This window comes from Polypterus senegalus, chromosome 4 (genome assembly GCF_016835505.1).
Source record: "Polypterus senegalus isolate Bchr_013 chromosome 4, ASM1683550v1, whole genome shotgun sequence".
Taxonomy (NCBI): Eukaryota; Metazoa; Chordata; class Cladistia; order Polypteriformes; family Polypteridae; genus Polypterus; species Polypterus senegalus.
Window position 1 is genome coordinate 43,571,935 of NC_053157.1, and position 19,059 is coordinate 43,590,993.

Below are 19,059 nucleotides of genomic sequence, written 5' to 3' on the forward strand. Positions count from 1 at the left end.
ATGGTATGGTAAAAAGGATGACTTAAATTGAGTCAAATACTATATGCGTCATGCACATAACCTCAAAGGCTTTTGATGTCCTTTGAAAGTAACTAAATTTAGAATTTTGGCAGAGTTATGCAAAATAATCAAATGCTCTCAGGGGAGGCACTTCAGAGTTTTATAATAAGATGAATAGTAAGACATTACGCATAACTGGTAAATTAATTGTTGTAATTCTAGTGTCATTTAGGGAAATAGGACTGTGTTCTTTGTATAAGCTGTGTGTCTAATATGGTATAGCTTTAAAATGGCTGTATCCTTAAAACTGTCCATTCTGAATCTGTAAGATACATTTTCTGGCTCTCAAAATCAGCTGGTAGAAAACAAGGAATGCATCAACTAAGCCTTTAGTTTTTCTCCTTTGTATATATAGCTACCCTCTTGCTGATAGTGTCTTAATTGTGTATATTTTGATTATAGTATAGACACTACAGTTTAAATAAGTTAACACACGTTTCAGATTTCCTGTCCTACTAAACATATGCAAGCATATTTATTAATTTACTAATGGCAGCAATGAGCAGGTTATTTGTTAATTCTTTGTAATATTATTTGACTCAGCACAGATATATTATGTTTCATGTCATGTTATTTATGTTTCTTTTGTCCATTTCTGTGTTTGCTTTTAGAAAAATCAAATCTAGGGAAAGTTCATCTTTGTACATTAATAAAGTATTGTATAAAAAAGTTGTTTTTTGGAGTTTTTTTGTTTTTGTTTTTTTTTTATTGTTTCTTAACATACTTATATATATTACTTCTTTATTATTCTAGTTCCTGTTTTTAGTTTTTCTTTAGTTTATTTCAGAGGAAAAGGATGAAACCCATGTTTTTCATAATTGTTTAATTTTGTAATCAAAACTTTCTGTTTTAGCAGTCCTTTGTAATTTAAAAATCTTCTGCAGCCAGTCAAACAAACATAATTTTATTTAAATGTATGTATTTAAGTGGACTTTTATGTGTGATATTTTCAAGGCTTTAATATATTTCTATATAGGTCATAACCAAGCCTTATCACAGTGTTCCTAAGTATTGCAATCTGTTTAGTGCTATACAAAAAAGACTATGATAGAAGTAACCTCCAGAAATAATTTTGTGAATGAGCTGAATTGGAATTTCTTTGCTTTATTCTTTAGTTTTCCAGAGAAGGACCTTTTCCAGTTAAAAAAGGTCTTTCTTCTGAGTAAAGCTGCAGTACTCTCTTAGTCATGAAAAGACAAAAAAATATGCTATGAACCAAACTTCTGTCCTGTAACCACAAACTGATGACAATATTGTGTAATTTAAACAACAGAAACACTAGTGTATTTAGTGAATTTGTCTTTCAGTTTCAACTAAAATGTATATTGTACTGCAGCATCTCATTTTAAAGGCATTCATTGTGATTAAAAGTTGGGGAACTAATATATGTCCTCTTCCAGGTTATGAAAGATATTCTGGCATTTGATGCATTTCAGTAATAGTCCACACCCAAGAGTCATAAAGAATAAGTAACAATTAAACAACAAATAACCAAACAAACATGTTAGTTGTAATGACTGGATGTACACTTTTCACAATTAATTAATTGATCGAGAAATTAATTACATTTCCGGTTTAGGATGCATTAGTCAGTGCTTTTTATAAAAGTCTTTAAAGCCAGACATCTGTCCAAAGCCTGTTTTCATATTCACACTCTTGTTTGTTGGGGAACTGAATATACTGTATATCCAATATGAATTGATCAGGGACTGAACCATATCCATTTGCCACAAGGAGGAAGCAGTCATGTGTGGGTACTGACATTTGGAAGTGACCCTAGAGCTCAAAATTAAGTAAAGATACTGCAGTTGTATTAAGGGCTTGTTCAGCTTTTGGGACATATAGTGACTAAGTGAGTAAAACAACTCAAGTTTATTGGACTAAAGAAAAAATGTTTGAGTGCTAAGAAACAGGGGGTGTTTTGTCAACTAGGGACATGAATATGCTGATGAGTTCCATTGTTTGTGATAATCCTAAATGTGTATACTTCCTACTAATAACTGACTGATTCATTGCTTATGTATTCATATGAAAAAAAAAAATTGTTTTTATACATACATATGTATATAAGTACAAAGAAATCTTTAACATATAATTTTACAATAACATACATTATATTGATTTTTGTTTCTTTTGTTTCTATCCATTGTTCCAGTACTATGTTGACTGAAAATACAGTAGCTTCATTTCATCAAGTAAACAAGTCAGTTACCTTGTTCCCTGTTAAGTATTCAAGGGATATTCAGTGCACTAACCTCTTCAGCTGATAGCCACATAAAGATATTCATGCAAGAGTCATTTGTTAGATGTTCACTTAAAACTGTTCATGTATTTTGCCCTAGAAAATAGAAAATGGAAGATTTGCCAAATACAGATACTTTGCCCATGCAAAGGTGAATGATTCAGATTTCTTCATGATCACAAAAAGGTAGTGTATTGTATCTGAACTAAAACATTTCAATAGCACGTATAGAGAGAGAGACAGTGCATTGTGTATTGTTCTGTTTTGCAATTTTTTTAATTAATATCAATTTTATATTTTATATAAAATATTAAAAACTATTTTCACTGTTATTTCTAGTTGCATATTCTTTGTTACAAAAGGAACATTTGGGCAACTAACTTGTGAGTGGCAATACTGTTTTGATGAGTTTACCAAAGAGCCAGTGATAGTTGAAGGTCGAAGGCTCCGCATAGAAGCAAAGGTTAGTAAACCATAGTGTGTTAATATATTAACACCTGAAATTAATTAGCTTTTAAATTCAATGGTGTGGTCACACTGCTTAAGGTTTTAACTGTAGTTAAGTAAATTGATTTATCATATGTTTTTGATAGCAGTGCAGTTCTTTATTTTTACTAGTTTGTATTCATTGTTCTATATAAAAAAAGCCTATTCAAATGCCTTTGCACTAGCAATGATTGGCAGCATGGCACTGAAAATGAAGAAGTTCAACTAAACATTTTGTCTGTATTACTCTACTTGCTTAATAGCAATCACATAATTACAAAGCCAGTGATGTTTTCACTCATTTAAGACTAGTATTTTTTTAATACACATCTATCCTTGAGTGGTATCACTGGCTTTACAGATACAGTGCTGTAGGTTACAAACAACAGCAAACAGCAAAAGTATACAGCGGTAAAGCAGATAGCACTGTACCCTCTTAACTGACTCTGTTTCACAGCTACCACAGTGCATCTGTGGAGTTTGGTCTTCTTATCCTTATGAGGCTGGCACCAGAGAAAAATAGGTAGTTAATTATTAAATTGAGAACTCCTCTTTATCTACCACCTGTATATTTGTATTGTTTAAGTGTGTATTAATTATTCCTTATTTACTATTTTTGTCATTTCATTTGTTCATTAATATTTGTAATTTGTTGTTTTTCTTCTTTTATCTTTTATTGAATTTATTAAAAGTATGTAATGTTCCATACAGTCAAGTCAAACTTAATAAAACTAAATTCAGTTCAACCACCACCAATGAGAAAGAGAGGAAAGGCAACAGCCAGAGTAAACTTTGTGTGTAGTAAAGAGGGAAAGAAGTCCTTCTCCACAATATACAGTAAATGCTTATTCTAAAATGTTATTGATTAGATCCTGCCAGGTTTTAAAAAGATTTTGAACAGATCCTCTAAGTGAGAATTTGTTTTTTTTTTCCTATTTAAAATAGTATACAACATCAGTTACCCACAGACTTAAAAGAAGTGGGCTGGGATTCTTCCACTTGAGCAAGATAAGTCTACATGCTAATATTGAAGTGGCAATTACAATTTGTTTGTCCTCCAATTTAAGCCCATTTGGGAGTACACCAAACACAGCTATTAATGGATAAGGAGGGATTGTGACACCAAGGCTGACTGATAGGCATTTAAAATGATTAGCCCAGAATGATTTTAATTTGGTACATGCCGAAAACATTTGGCCCAATGAGGCTGGAGATTGATTGCAGTGTTCACAGATTGGATTTTGCCCTGGAAACATTTAAGGCAATTTTAAAAGTAAATGTGCTCAATAAAAGATTTTGTTTAGCAAAGTTTCTAATTTGGACATAGAGGAAAATTGTGTTGATGGGAAGCTAAATTTGGAGTGTAATTGTTCATAGGGTGAAAAGATATTATTTATATTAAAATCTCTAAATGATTTAATCCCATACATTTCCAAACATTAAAAACTGTGTACTTTTGAGAGGATGGAAAAAAGTGGTTATCATGTAGAGGTGCCTCAGATAAAATATACTCTAACTTGAAGTGCTTCCTACATTGCTTCCATATTCTGAGTAAACGAAGGACAATTGGGTTAGTAGTATATTGATGATACCTTGTGTTTACTGGTGTACAAATCAGGGAATATAAAAAAACTACTGCAGGATTTCCTTTCTATTGTGGATCAAGCTAGTGTGTGTTCATCTATTTGTGTCAATGTCCAGGTTTTTATAGTTGTATATTTGCCGCCCAGTAATACAATTGAAAATTAGTCATGCCACCTTCTAATTTAGGTTGTTGTAGGGCCGCCTTTTGGATGCTTGGATATTTCAAATTCCAAATAAATGAGGTTATAATTGAATCTAATTTCTTAAAAAATGATTTGTTAATGTACAGGGTGGCCCATATTTATGTATATGATTTATGTATATGTTTTTGTCACCTGTTCGATTGATACGTGCCTGAAGAAGAACCCAACTTTGAAAGGCATTCACCACAAGAGCTATGTTGCTTGGTACGCACACTCCTGGGCCTGCCTGCTTCCTTCGCTTGCAAAACAGTACCGCTGATGTCGAATTTTGGGTTTTTTTCTTGCAATGTTTAGCACACTAGGGCTACTGCTTCCAAACTCAACTGCCATCCTCCATTTCACCATCGCATAGTTGTTTGTTGCGGAGTATAAATGCACACAATGTACGTGCTGCTCTAGTACAATCGTTTCGCCGCCATTATGTATTCTAACACAGCAGGGTTTGCGTGGTCCCGGACATCATTACTTCCATTCTCAGTCTACACAGTAAGCAATTTTCAATACATTTCGCACAATAGTTTAAATGCTACGGCCTGTGAAACTTCATATAGATAAATATGGGCCACCCTGTATATGGGGGATGTTTTGAAACAGAAGCTTAGGGAAGATATTCATCTTAATATGATAGTATTAATTCTCCTTGCTAAAGTAAGATGAAGGGTTGACCATCTATGCACATATTGTTTAAGTTTTTACCAAGCAGACAACATAATTTTGTTGAAAAATAGCTTTATATTTACTTGTGATGTTTACCCATAGGTATTTAAACTGATCTGCAATGATAAAAGGGAAGGTGTGCAATCTAATGTTGTTTGCTAGAGAATTAACTGGAAAAAGCACACTTTTGTTCAAATTAATTTTGAGTCCAGATATCTCTGGATAGTTAGGGCTGCAGGCACAGAATTTTTTGTGTCTATAGAGATGTTTTCTGTTCAAGTCGTTCTCTGAAAATCCCCTTTATCTGTGATGCATTTCAAATGTAAATAGCCAATGGCTCAATTATAATTGCAAATAGCAGTGGTGACAAAGAGAAAGACCGTCAGTGCACCCCTCAAGCCCTTTAACTGCCTTCTACTCATGTGTGTGACAACCATCAAAAAACATAATCACAAACTAAACTTTGCACGATACCGTAGCGAGCTCTGTAAGCCGTGCTGTTTCGTTGAAGGACAGGTGTGGGACAGAATGACACCCAACCTGTTGCTGCATCCAAACGGTGCCATCTTTTGCCTTTATGCCTGGTGCAGCTGCGTTGTTCTTATGTTTGAATGGATGTTTCTTGCAGGGAGGTCTTCTGTTCTCTTTCTCTGATGTAGAACCCTCATCCTCATCTGAGTTGACCTCTGTTATAGCACGTCTTTATTTGAAAACTAGCAGTGTCAGATAGTCGGGAACATGAACGTGACTGATAGAATAAAACTGAATTAAAAAAAAAAGTACCATAAATTTACACCGGCTGTTACAGACTCAAATCAAATTTATGTTTTTATTCTATAATAGTAAGAATAAGAGCAGCTCACTCCCCAAAACTGAGGCATCCAGAATCAAACCGCGAACGTCTTGATTACGAGTCAGACGTTCTTGCCGCTACACCACCAAAGCAGTCTTATTAGGTGGATGTCAAAGTCCACCCTAACGCGAGTTCTTTGTCTGCAGTTATATTCTTGTATAAAAGAGAACTTGTTTTGTTTTACTTGTACCTTTTGTGAAAGTGTATATTTCATATTTAGACTTCAGGCTTCACACATTATACATTTCATGTCTACGTTTTCTTAATTATTACTAAAACATGAAAAACATTTCTGCTTTAACGATATGTTTACATAGATTGTTGTAGACACGGAACACACATGAAATGTATGTATTACAAATGATGATATATTACTTACCCTCTACAACTCGAGCACTTAACTCCAAGATAAATGCTGAGCACTGAGAACCTTCTTTGCGAATTGAACTGTGGCAGTGGGCGGGGAGATGGGATAGCAGGCTGCTTTGCTGCTTGTGTTGATCAACACATTTACAACACAAAAGACGCTGATGGAAAGGTGCAAAGGGATTTAAGGTGGGTCGGGATTACAAATTTTTTTGTAGGCTTTGGTAATTTTAGTGTTAACCCTTGTGACTACCAAAATGAAAGTTAACTTTTTACTTCAGTTTATAGGGACTAGAAGTGAAATGAGTACTTCCTACTAAAATTTTATATTATAAAATCAGTCTGATTTTTATGTAATTAATTTTAATTTATATTTCACCATCCTATTAATAACCCCTGCCTAAGAAAAATAATATAGTTTTATCTTTGACATACCTTAACTGATTCATAGATCTACAGCACAATATACAGTATTTATAAATGTTCAGGAAAGATCAACATACATTGAATATACATTTATAATTAAAGATCAATTAATTTACTATACATATAACTCAAACCAAAAGTAAAACTGCCAGTACTGCCTTTATCCCATAACTGCCATAACTGATGCATGATCATTGCTGCAAAGAATTGTTCAAAAACCATTAGTCTGCTTTTCTTATTTCTTCTCATAGTGTTTCAAAATGGAATGGAGTTGCTCTTAACTGAACAGATGTATATTAGTACTGTACCATTGTGTTAATTTTTCGTATGAATTCACAGTCAGCATAGTTATCTGGCCACTGGTTAGATACAACTTTTTTAGGGCATAAGTGTCCAAAATTACTTTTGTCCAAACCTAAGATACTGACAGCCATATTTGCACTGCTTGACAAAAAACTTCCATGTAAGAATTTTGTCCATGTAAGTTTTCTCTCACAGTCCAATAACTTGCTGTTAGTTAAATTGGCAGCCGTTAATTTGTCCAGTTAAATTCTCTGGAAAGTGTGCTAGAAGTAAAAACTCCTTTGTACCTAGAAAAAAAATCAATCCCAGAGTAACTGAGACTACTTGGTCGCCAAACCACTTTAGTACCACTAGCCTAGAAGTACTCAAAATTTAGTGTGGTGGTATATTTCAGTTTTTTAATGTTTAAACCTGAATTTAATAGCTGCTTGTTTTTTCCAGTTTTTTGTAATTTAAATACAGTAAAATGTTCTGAAATAACATTTTTTCTTCTTTCATTCAAAGGAAAGAGTAAAATCTGTGTTTCATGCCAAAGAGTTTGGAAAGATAATTAACTTTAAAACTCCTGAAATTGCTAAGGTAAGATTAAGCTGTTCTGTGTATGAAAGCTGTAAATCTATTCTGGTGTTTCTGGCACCTGATAAAAATTAACTTGTCTTTTTACTTTATTTCCACAGTGGGTCCTTAACAAACTAGAGGATGCAAGAGAGATCCTGCCAAAGTGCTAAGATGTCAACATTACTGGACACTTACTTGCCTTGTATTTTTGTGCATGTTTGAAATGTGTTGATGTACAGTAATTGTCAATGTGCACAAATCTAATTCTAAAATTCTTAAGCACATTGTAATGCATTTTTTTACATTTATTATGGCCATGTGGTAATAGTTTATTATTTTTTAACTTTTAGGTAATGAATTAATGATTGAAAAGGGCATTGCTCTTCCAGGAGATTTTTTAAGAACTTGGTTATATATTATGTCAGTTATATTTATACATTTACTCTGTATCTTTTTCATAACAGTTAATTGTTTTTGTACCTTACACACTACACAATATGTGAAACCTTTTCAAAGCTGAACAAACTTCAGGTGTGGGGGCAAATTTTATTAATTTTCAAGTAAAATCATACACAAAGCAAAGTGGTAGTTTATTCTTTATGCATGGCAGAGATATTATTTTTAGTATTTATTTTGTATATCCTAAAATGAGTGTTGATTTTTCATTTTGACTTTCATTTTTGAACTAGTAACAATATCTTCAAAGATATATTAAAAGACATGTTAATATGTAGAATTATTAGTTACCCGTGTCACATTAAATGTGCTGGTTATATGATGATTTTAGTTGGTCACCTAACTTAGGTTGAATTATAATGTTTCAAATAAAGCTTGAACATTTTCTCACATTTTACCTCATACTTATCAACCATACAAATATATGAATAGGTTTGGTTTGGCTTCACATAACACCTCACCTACTAGAACTAACGCTTTGTGTATGGAAATAAATAATTTGCTGAAAATATATTAATTTAATATGTTGAATCCTGTACAAAGCTATGAAATATAGGGTATTTTTAGTAACACATTTAAAATGTTAAAAATGTAGTAATATATATTTTTTCTTGGTCGGCACAGTGGCGCAGTGGTAGCACTGCTGCCTCGCAGTTAGGAGACCTTGGTTCACTTCCCGGGTCCTGCCTGCGTGGAGTTTGCATGTTCTCCCCGTGCCTGCGTGGGTTTCCTCCCACAGTCCAAAGACATGCAGGTTAGGTGCATTGGCGATTCTAAATTGTCCCCAGTGTGTGCTTGGTGTGTGTGCACCCTGCCCGGGGCTTGTTTCCTGCCTTGCACCCTGTGTTGGCTGGGAGTGGCTCCAGCAGACCCCCATGACCCTGTAGTTAGGGTTGGATAATGAATGGATGGATACTTTTTCTTCAAAGGTGACCTTTTCTTTGCTTAAATATGAAGAGTCACTCTAACGCCAGCTGCTGTACTAAATAACATACAAAACTCCATTTAAATTTGTGGGTAATCTAAGTAAAATTTACCCCAGTTTGGTAAAACACGATACTGCTCATGTATATAGCAACTCTTTGCTTAAAATTTCTGTAAACAAGATTAATGTTGAAATGCGCTGAAATAATCAAATTTTACATTAGGTATTGATGATTTGCAGTATGCTACCTTGATATGTGGCATTGTCTAAATAGTTTATGCCTGTCATTTGCAATAAAGTGCTTCCATTTCAGTCTCTTACTCCCACAGCTTCAACCTTAGACTGTTTTCAGTGTAGTTAAAGGGAAAGACAGGGTTTGACCAACCCATTTGTGAAATCTCCTGAGAAAGTGCTAGCCACCTGTATCCTCTGTTAATCGTAACAAATGGAAAAACAATAATGTCGAAACAGGAACATTTTGTTGATATTGATACGCTTTATAATTTTATTCATCCAGATTCACATAGTACTGAATCATGTTTGCTCAACTTAATAAAGCTGGTATTGTACATTATTAATAACAACATTAGGGTTGCTTATATTTCAATCCACTGTTAACACACTCCTCTTATGAACTATGTTTATGTGAGATCTTTCTGTAAATAGTGGAGGAAAAAATTGACTAATCATAAATTCTTTAAATTAAGTTATTTATTAAGCCTTCAGAAGATCATGAAGTATATTTTAATTGAGTTAGTACTTTTAATAACATACTTGTTTGCATTTTTTAACACAGTTTAATGGAATTTGTTGTGAATTCTTTACTAAAGTTTTCAGAAAATCGAATCATTCTATAACTAGTTAATGTCAAAAATTTAAGTAAAATTTTTCCTTTGCTTTTACATGTTGTCTTTGTTTTCTAGACATAGGTTTATTTTTTCTTTAGTAGATCAATTATGCGTAACTCCAGTACAAATGTTAACCAATGTCATTTTCAAAATATGTTGGTAGACTTTTGCTAAGGTTGCAAGTAAATTATATTTTAAAATGAAGAAATTTCATATCCTGAAAACTGTGTAGTAAAATATTAAAGTGCTGATCTGGCTATTGCCAGTCTTAGCAGTTTGTAACACTTTGTAATTGCTGTATCTGTGAGTGTAACATCATAAACATTAACAGTGCTAATCTAAGACAATAAGTGTGTTGAATTTGTGAAATTTAGGGTCAGAACTTCAGGCCTTCCAACACTGATGTGATTTACCTTATATGAACAGCAAATAGATATCATTATAGTATACCTTACAATACAGCACTAATTGCTAATAAGATTATCCCAGAACAAAGAGTTAGCTAAAAGTGGTGCCATAATTTTGTATTTAATATCATTCTGGGTCAACTCATAACTTCTAAAAAACATTTCCCCCATTGAGCTTGACACATTGTTAATATTGTACAATTTTAAAGCATTGTTTTATTTTCTTATAAATATTGAAGTGCCCAACATATATCATAGTGCAATATTTCGTTTGACAAATACACATGTAGGTCATAAAAAGCTGTCTGTGTACTATATACAACTTCTTGTTTCATTAATATAATATTCTTCCCTTCTTAACTGAGGGCTGCCTGGGTGCAACTATATATTGCTAATTCAGAATGTAAATTAGAGACCAGTTTTGTAGGTAATGTTTTATTAAGTATTAACTAGTACTCCGAAATAGAATTTGAAAAGCACCAAACTATGCATTAAATACGTTAATTCTGATCTTGTGTCAGAAGGTGAAAGAGAGACAGATGAGTTAACCATTCCAGTTCATTTGACAGACTGATATCCACTGCACTAGACAGGTAATGATCCCAGTTTTTTTCAGTATATAATAATGGCCTTCCTTTCTGAGTACTGTTTACACTATTCTATCCCTTAGAGTTTACAGGGGTAGTAGAAGCAAAACTATTTTCTACATTTCTATTGTATCCTATGTATAATCATGTAGTAGTGTAGATAATCCACTGTAACAAATGCAAACTTTAAGCAGTATAGGCAAAATAAAATATTTTTTGTTGTATCATTACATGCATGAAGTATTAGTTTGGTCATAAAATATAACGGTTGAAGGAAAAGTGCACTATTTACATCTTGAGAAGCCAACTGCAATCTTGATTTCACTTAATTAGTAAGTACTTCATTTAATATTTTTATTATGTACACAGAAAGGAATATGTAATTCACAACTTTGTTCTATTTTCTATGCTTTTGGCTTAGGAGAGATGTATTCAGTTTTTAATTCAGTGTAAAAATAGACAGATTTTTTACAAACTGTGTGCAGTATTTTTTTTTCTTAACTACCTGCATTGTTTATGATATAAATTAGATGTTTATTTAGTCCAGTTTGCGAGCAAAGCCTTAATTTCTCTGTCCAACTCATGATGTACAGAATTTGCATATCTTTTTTCCCCCACTGGTTTCTGTACAGCTTTTTATAAATCTAAATTGCAGCATGTTAACTGTTAAAATATATTAAATGGTGGGTTGCAGACATGTATACAGCTGAAACTTTGTCAGTATGTTTTATAGTTACCTGTAAGAATAATATATGGACTGATGAATGCAACGTGTAATCTGCAGTGTTCTAAAATTATAAATTGTATGGTTGCAGTGGTAAAAGAAATTGAATAAATGTGTTTGTATGTACTGTATATCTGTTAGTAATTAAAGGAAAAAGTGCAATTTCTGGCCTAGCTGTAGTAAATAAAAATTGGGGGAAAAGTGAACAAAACTGAACTTTTTGTTTTCTGTATCTATCAAATACAAGTAAGTAGTGTCAAATACCTGTATATCACCTTTTTTTCATTCATTTAAACATACAGAGTAAGTTGTGACTAGATCAAATACGATCTGTTGTATTTAATGCATATTTAATATCCTTTTTGCCTTCGATTTTACTACCTTTCTGTAGTATCTGTTGTTTTATAAAATGTAGCATTACAAGTTAAATTAGACAGTTGTCCCAAGCCACTCCACACTCTCTGGTAACCATACACACTAAAGCTCTGTCTGCTTTTCCCACTGGCAGTAGTGGGGGCAAGTCACCATGCTGGACAGGCCTTTCTATTCTATATTTATCTACAGTGTCCGGGTTCACAACTGGGCCATGCCCAGTATGCCTATTCTGGGAGATACTCAAACCACTTCATTTCTCTTACTCTGGGAAACAATGCAAACTTCAAACAGACAGCTACCAAGGACAAGATTTAAGTCACCAGATGCTAGGTATTCTTATCTACCGTAACATCAGAAAGTTACTAGTACTGGTGCTGTTACTACTCTTGACCATGAGAATCAGTAATTCCACTCCTTTACTGTTGAGTTCAACATCCTCCACAGAGTGAACCCAGCAGTCGTAAACCTTTTTCCTCCATTTGCAGCTGCACTTTTGTTGTTCATTCACTTCAAAGGTTGTGGTCTTATATGAGGATGGCATTGATGGACACTGACCATTAAGTCAAAAGCTTTATTAGAGGGCTTAATTCATTCCCAACAACACAATCCAATGCAAGGCTTGCAATACTTCAATCACAAAAAGAGATTTGTTAACCAAGGCTCTCTACAGCATATAGTACTTTCAGCAGCTGTGCAAAGATTTCGTCCACCATAGCCAGATGTTTTTCCACCACCAAAGTGACAAAAAACAAGGAATTGGATCCGCACAGTAGTTGTATTGTAGAATAACACAGAAAGCCTATAAACAGAATTCACCACACAAATCCCCAAACTGTGAAAGCCCAACTTAGATACGCTTTGTGAGCACTTCATTAAGTGCATATATATATATCAGGTGCACTGAAAGTCACACTATGTTAAGAATTGCTCCTGCCTCAGAGTAGGACATAACACATATTTACAAAGCCTTCTAGTCTCATTGACAACAAGGAGCCATATGTGAGAACAAATGGCGTCCCGATTTTATAGCTGGCTTTGTCACAACATGATGATATTTTGTAGTTTTCTGATATTAACTCTTCAGTCTTCACCACCAAGATGATGATAATAATCATTATAATCAAAGTAGAGGAAGAAGGAAAACATTGTATAGAAGTATGTGCACCAAGCTGCATGTTACTGTTACCTCTCTGCAGCATCATAAATAATACTTTAACATTAAGCCTTCTTTGGGATGTGTCTACCAGTCTCTGCCTAAATGCCATTTTCTGGAAGCTCCTGGTAAGTTAGGGTAGTCCTGGTGAATTAGGAGTAGTTTCCTAACTTAGGAAAACAGATAAAATACTTCTGCTCCTACTGCTAATAAAGTAGGATCAAATTTGCATCACTGTGAGAATTATGACAGGGCTGTTTTCCTATTCTGAAATGCTTGATAAACACAGACACTGATCATTAATGTGAAGTGCTTACTCCACAACCACCAATCTGTTTTGATCTGGTGTCACAAACATGGTGGCGAGAAAGGGTGAGAAACTTAAAAAGCTCCACAAAAAAAGCCTCACTAGCCTGTCTAGAACAGGCTTTCCTTTAGGCAGACAGGCCCCCAACTGCTACCTGCAGGCCTTAGCTTGCCAATGCCTAAAAATGAGAAGCTGGTATTAAAAGTTCAAAAATACACAGAAATGCCTTAATTAGGAGAACAACCATCGAAAACCTCTGCCTCAGTGAGACAATTCTACAAAAAAATATTTAATAAAATATTTATTATATAAATACAAAATAGAAAACCTAAAAATGGCAAAAACAATGTGCTTATAAAGGAAATCCAAAGCGCAATATGTAATCCCATAAAATCAGAATCACAAAACAGAATATATCCAAAAAATAACAAAGGCAGTACTCACAAACTCTGCGATATCCTCTCTCTGACCGACTATAAAAGTGGAGGGAGGAGGCGGCAGCAATGATGTCTGGGGCTTCACACATAATGCCCAGGGAATGGAGTCACATTTAAAGCCACATTACACAAATATTAAATAATTAACAACAGAAATTACATACAAATATGAAAAAGAATAATTACAAAATAAAAAAGTACAACAAAGCAGAAAATAAATCCAAACCAAATAGAAAAGAAACTCCTTGCTGTAACATAACATGATCTTGTAGCTGCAGCTCCTTATACAATACAATTTATTTTTGTATAGCCCCAAATCACACAAGAAGTGCCACAATGGGCTTTAACCGGCCCTGCCTCGTGACAGCCCCCAGCCGTGACACTCTAAGAAGACAAGAAAAAACTCCCAAAAAAACCCTCATAGGGGTAAAAAAAATGGAAGAAACCTTGGGAAAGGCAGTTCAAAGAGAGACCCCTTTCCAGGTAGGTTGGGCATGCAGTGGGTGTCAAAAAAAGGGGGCCAATACAATACAATACACAGAACAGAACACAAGTAAACCTCAATACAGTATAATAGTAAAATAAAAATATTACAAGTACAGAGCAGAATTTAACAGTAGATGATATCACATAATATGATTTGGATTTGTTTAGAGTCCTGGAGACCTCAGCCTTCAAGCTGCCTCCCCGAATTGGCCATTCCACAGCTGAGACAGCGCTGGGCCAGCCAATCCCTCTACCTGACGATTCCTGCAATCTTCCATCAGAGATGACTTTACCTTAGGCAGGCAAAACTATTTGGCAGGTGGGCAGTGGCACGAAGTGCCACATTTGATTACCGTGAAGAGAAACAGAATAGGTGAGGGTTAGTAACAAATTATAACTATCATATTACTTATGTTTTAGTGCTAATGACCAACAACAGAGATGCAGTCTGTACAGTTAATCAGCAGCTCTAGTCAGGATATGCTAGACTGAAGTAGTGAGTCTTCAGCCAGGATTTGAAAACTGAGACCGAAGGGCCATCTTTTATAAGAACAGGCAGACCATTCCACAGTTTAGGGGCCCTCTAATTAAAAGTTCGACCACCCACTGTTATTTTATTAATCCTTGGAATCATAAGCAAACTGGCATCTTGAGATCTTAATGTGCCCTCTGGTTTGTAAGTTATGATAAGTTCAGACAAGTAAGCCAGACCTCGACCATTTAAGGCTTTATATGTTAAAAGGAGGATTTTGAAATCTTCCCTAAACTTAACCGGGAGCCAGTGTAAGGATTTAAGAACTGGAGTTATGTGTTTGTATTTTCTTGTTCTTGTAATAATTCTTGCGGCAGCATTTTGGATTAACTGGAGGCTGTATAAAGAACAATTTGAACATCGAGTGAACACCACACTGCAGTAGTCAATCCTACTAAAAATAAACGCATGAATTCATTTCTCAAATCCTGTTTATTTAGAAAGCACCTTAATTTCCCAACATTTTTAAGATGAAAGAAACATGATTTGGATAACTTTGTAATGTGCGCATTAAATGACATGCTACAGTCAAAGATAACTCCTAGATAGCGGGCTGATTCAGTAAAATCAGTGGTTATTCCAACTGAGTTAAATGATGACAAAATATTGTTGTGATCAGCGTCATTCCCTCCAATAATTAACATCTCTGTTTTATCATTGTATTTAAAGAGGTACAGTAGTTCTCATCCATCCACTCCTTTAATTCACTAATACAACTAATTAAAGACAACATCGGAGAAACTTCATCTAAAAGAAAGGTATAACTGGGTGTCATCTGCATACGAGTGAAAATGATATTAAAAAAATATTTTTTCTAATGAGAGATCCCAGTGGAAGCGTGTAAAGTGAAAACAGTAAAGCTCCTAGTACTGAGCCCTGCGGGACACCATATATCACTTCTGTGTATAATGATGGAGTACTGCCTGCACATTTCTGTATGTTTTGGAATCGATTTGATAAATAAGAACTTATACTCGGCATGTAGATGTGGTGAAGAAGTTTTGATTGACCAGGCATTAAACTGGCCAGGACATGAGCTGAGGGGCTTTGTCTGAATTACAGTTGTTGGTGTCAGCTGTCCCAGCCTTTCAAAAAGCATTGCCTCCAACAATACACATGCTGCAGTATCTGGAGACCAGTTTGATTAACAAAGAATGGCTTTTAAGATTTTAATGATGAAGTTTATGATGTTCTACTTTAATGACAAAATAAACTACGCGATTAAAGTGGAGAATTTGAGATTAAATTTGACATTTCGAGCTTTTTTCGCCCTGTGTCCCTATTTTTTTTTTCCTCTGTACTCTAATAAGCTTTCGTATGACACTCAAACAGTGGGTTACAACTCATCTTTTCACGGCGACTTTGATCTGACTTCTTTATTTCGGGCACTGTGCGACCTTGTGAACTTGAGCTTTCGAGTTTCTCTGACACTCTATGTCACTCGATCAACTTCCTTTTGTTGTTTATCACTTTTTAAACCAACAAATACTACATTTTTCTTTGCCTCCACATGGTATTCGCTGACATTTTTCTATTTCCCCTGGTGCTTTTGCCATTGCCTTTTCACAGAACGCTGAGCTCAAGGGCTATTTATATTGATTTGCATATTCAAGGAGGCATAATTCTGGAAGGAGTTTGGGAAGTGGCAGCAGGCGTGTGCAAGAGAATTTCTTTTCACGCTGACTGGGATTTATGGAGCGGATGAACGTGGAAATTGGCGAACACACAGATTTATGCATCTGGATTTTTTTGTGTGTACGAACATTTCCGCTTTTATCCATATGCCATGATTTAGTGTGAATTCTGCGCACGCCGTTATGCATGAGGCCCCAGGAGTTCTGTGCTTGGTTTTGGTTTCCAGGCTACAAAAAAGGCATAACAGCACTAGAGAAAATATAGAGAAGAGTGACTAGACTAAGGTATGAGCTATGGGAAGTGTCTGAAGGTGCTGAACCTTTTCAATTTAAGCAATCAAAAATTAAGAGGTGATATGATATGAAGTGTTTAAAATGATGAACAGAATTAGTCAAGTGGATCGAGACTGTTACTTTAAGAGTTCAACAGGAACAGCAGGGTACAATCGAAAACTTGTCAAAGTTTTCTTTGCACAGAGAACTACAGACATATTAAATAAACTACCAAGTAAAGTGGTGGAGAGCAGTGGTTTAGGGACCTTCAAATTTCTGTTATTTTGGACAATTGGCAGATACGATGGAGTAGCTTGTTGGGCTCAATGGCCAGCTCTCATCACAATTTTTCTACTGTTCTATATTTAAATTCAAAGTTAAGCTCATTACCAAAGGGTAGGAGGTTATGTGGTCTTGAAAAAGTTCATTCTGTATTGCATTCAATTTTCAGATTTAATTTTTTCAGTGCTGGATTTAATGGAGCTGAAGGCTGTACCAGCATTTTCACACTGAAAGAGAAACAAACTTGTCAGACTCGCAAGCCCATGGAAACGGGAACCTGGAAAGCAGATGGACTTCACACTCAAAGTGACCAATGCAGAACTTGAACTGCTGTTCCACATCATGAAACCCAACTTCCCAAGTACAATGTTTAAGGGTAAGCTAGTGTGCAATGTGTTGTATACTCTAGAATGGTGCTGTTTAGGGCCAATCACGTCTGAGATTACACACATAAATTATACCTTCCATAAAGCAGCATGGAGGGTTGAATATTATTAATGCTTTGCAGTAACTGTTGTCAAGAAGTAATTTTTCCATACTTAACTGCTTATTTTCTTTACCATATTTATGTTGCATAATAATCAAACTTAAAACAGCATAGCAAAACTGCATCACCCAACTGAGAAATGCTGTCGTGTCATTTCCAGAAAGTGCTTTATTGTTGACTGGCTTTACTAGCAAGTGGAAATGACTTGACTTACGGTTAAAGGAGCGTCTCCCGATGTTAGATGACATGCTGCAAACATTCTCTGAGCTGCTTCATTATGACCACAGTATGTGGTGTTAATGTATCCACAATAGAGCAATTATCAGAATTGCAGAAGACAAATGCTGTCATTCCACCAAAAATGAGCAGCTAAAACACCATTTCAAGCTTTCCTTTTTGCATTTGCCAGCAACCACACCACCTGCACTTCAGATAATATCATCCACCTGAAACTAATGTTCACGCCTGGCCTATACTTGGATGGGATACCATCTAGGAAAAGCTTGGGTGGCTACAGGAAGAGGTGTTGATGAGGCCAGCAAGTGGCACTTATCCTGTGGTCTGAATGTAGATCCCATTGCCCTACTCCAGTGATGGTGACACTGTGCTGTAAAACTGGCAGCGTCTTTCAGATGATATGTAAAACCTGGGTCCTGACTCTCTCTGGTCATAAAGTTCCCTGGGCATCCCTCATAAAGAACAGGGTGTATCCCAATGTCCAGGTCAAATTGCCCACCACATCCTAGTTATTCTGGCCCCCTAACCATCCCTGTCTCCAATTGGCTATTTCACTCACCACTTCACCACCTGATAGCTAATGTATGGTGAGCATACTGGTGCAAAAATAACTACCGTTAAATCATCTAGGTAGATGCTGCACATTAGTGGTAGCTGAAGAAGCTCCCCACTTTCTAAGTAAAGTGCCTTGAGCAATGAAAACAGCACCAAATAAATGTAATTATTATTATTGTTATTATTCAACTTCTCTTAGTCCTCCCACTGGAAATACATGGAACTGACGCAATCTGATGTGTTTTTTGATACATTATGGATACCACAGCTAGATACTCTCAGTGTAGAGGAATTGGATAAACCTGTGACACTATCAGAATTATTAGACACTATAAACTCACTTCAGAGTGGGAAAGCACTAGGTCCTGATGGCTACCCTGCTGAATTTTATCAAAAAAAATTTAACTCAAGTTAGCTCCCCTTTTATTAGCAACATTTATTTGTAGCGGTCCGGTGCTGCTAAGATTCACACCGTCAAGATGACAGTGATATTTATTTTTATGGAGAAGATCCCAATGATGCTCCCAGCCTTGGCCCGACCCGCACACACTCACAAACAGAGACAAAATAATGCACACTGGAATCAGACAACAATGAAAGAATATAATGAAATTAA

The 19,059-nt window shown here is 35.2% G+C and overlaps 1 protein-coding gene across 2 annotated transcripts in view; it reads left to right on the plus strand.

Annotated features, from left to right (window-relative positions):
- vps13a (vacuolar protein sorting 13 homolog A) overlaps positions 1-8,835 on the plus strand; it is a 268,114-nt gene extending 259,279 nt beyond the window's left edge. For both annotated transcript variants that reach the window (XM_039750560.1, XM_039750561.1), the window contains exons 69-72: positions 2,403-2,488; positions 2,642-2,765; positions 7,685-7,759; positions 7,858-8,835. In XM_039750560.1, coding sequence (XP_039606494.1) covers positions 2,403-2,488; positions 2,642-2,765; positions 7,685-7,759; positions 7,858-7,908 — 336 coding nt within the window. In that variant the 3' untranslated portion in view covers positions 7,909-8,835. The remainder of the gene's footprint in view (positions 1-2,402; positions 2,489-2,641; positions 2,766-7,684; positions 7,760-7,857) is intronic.
- Positions 8,836-19,059: the final 10,224 nt, after the last annotated feature.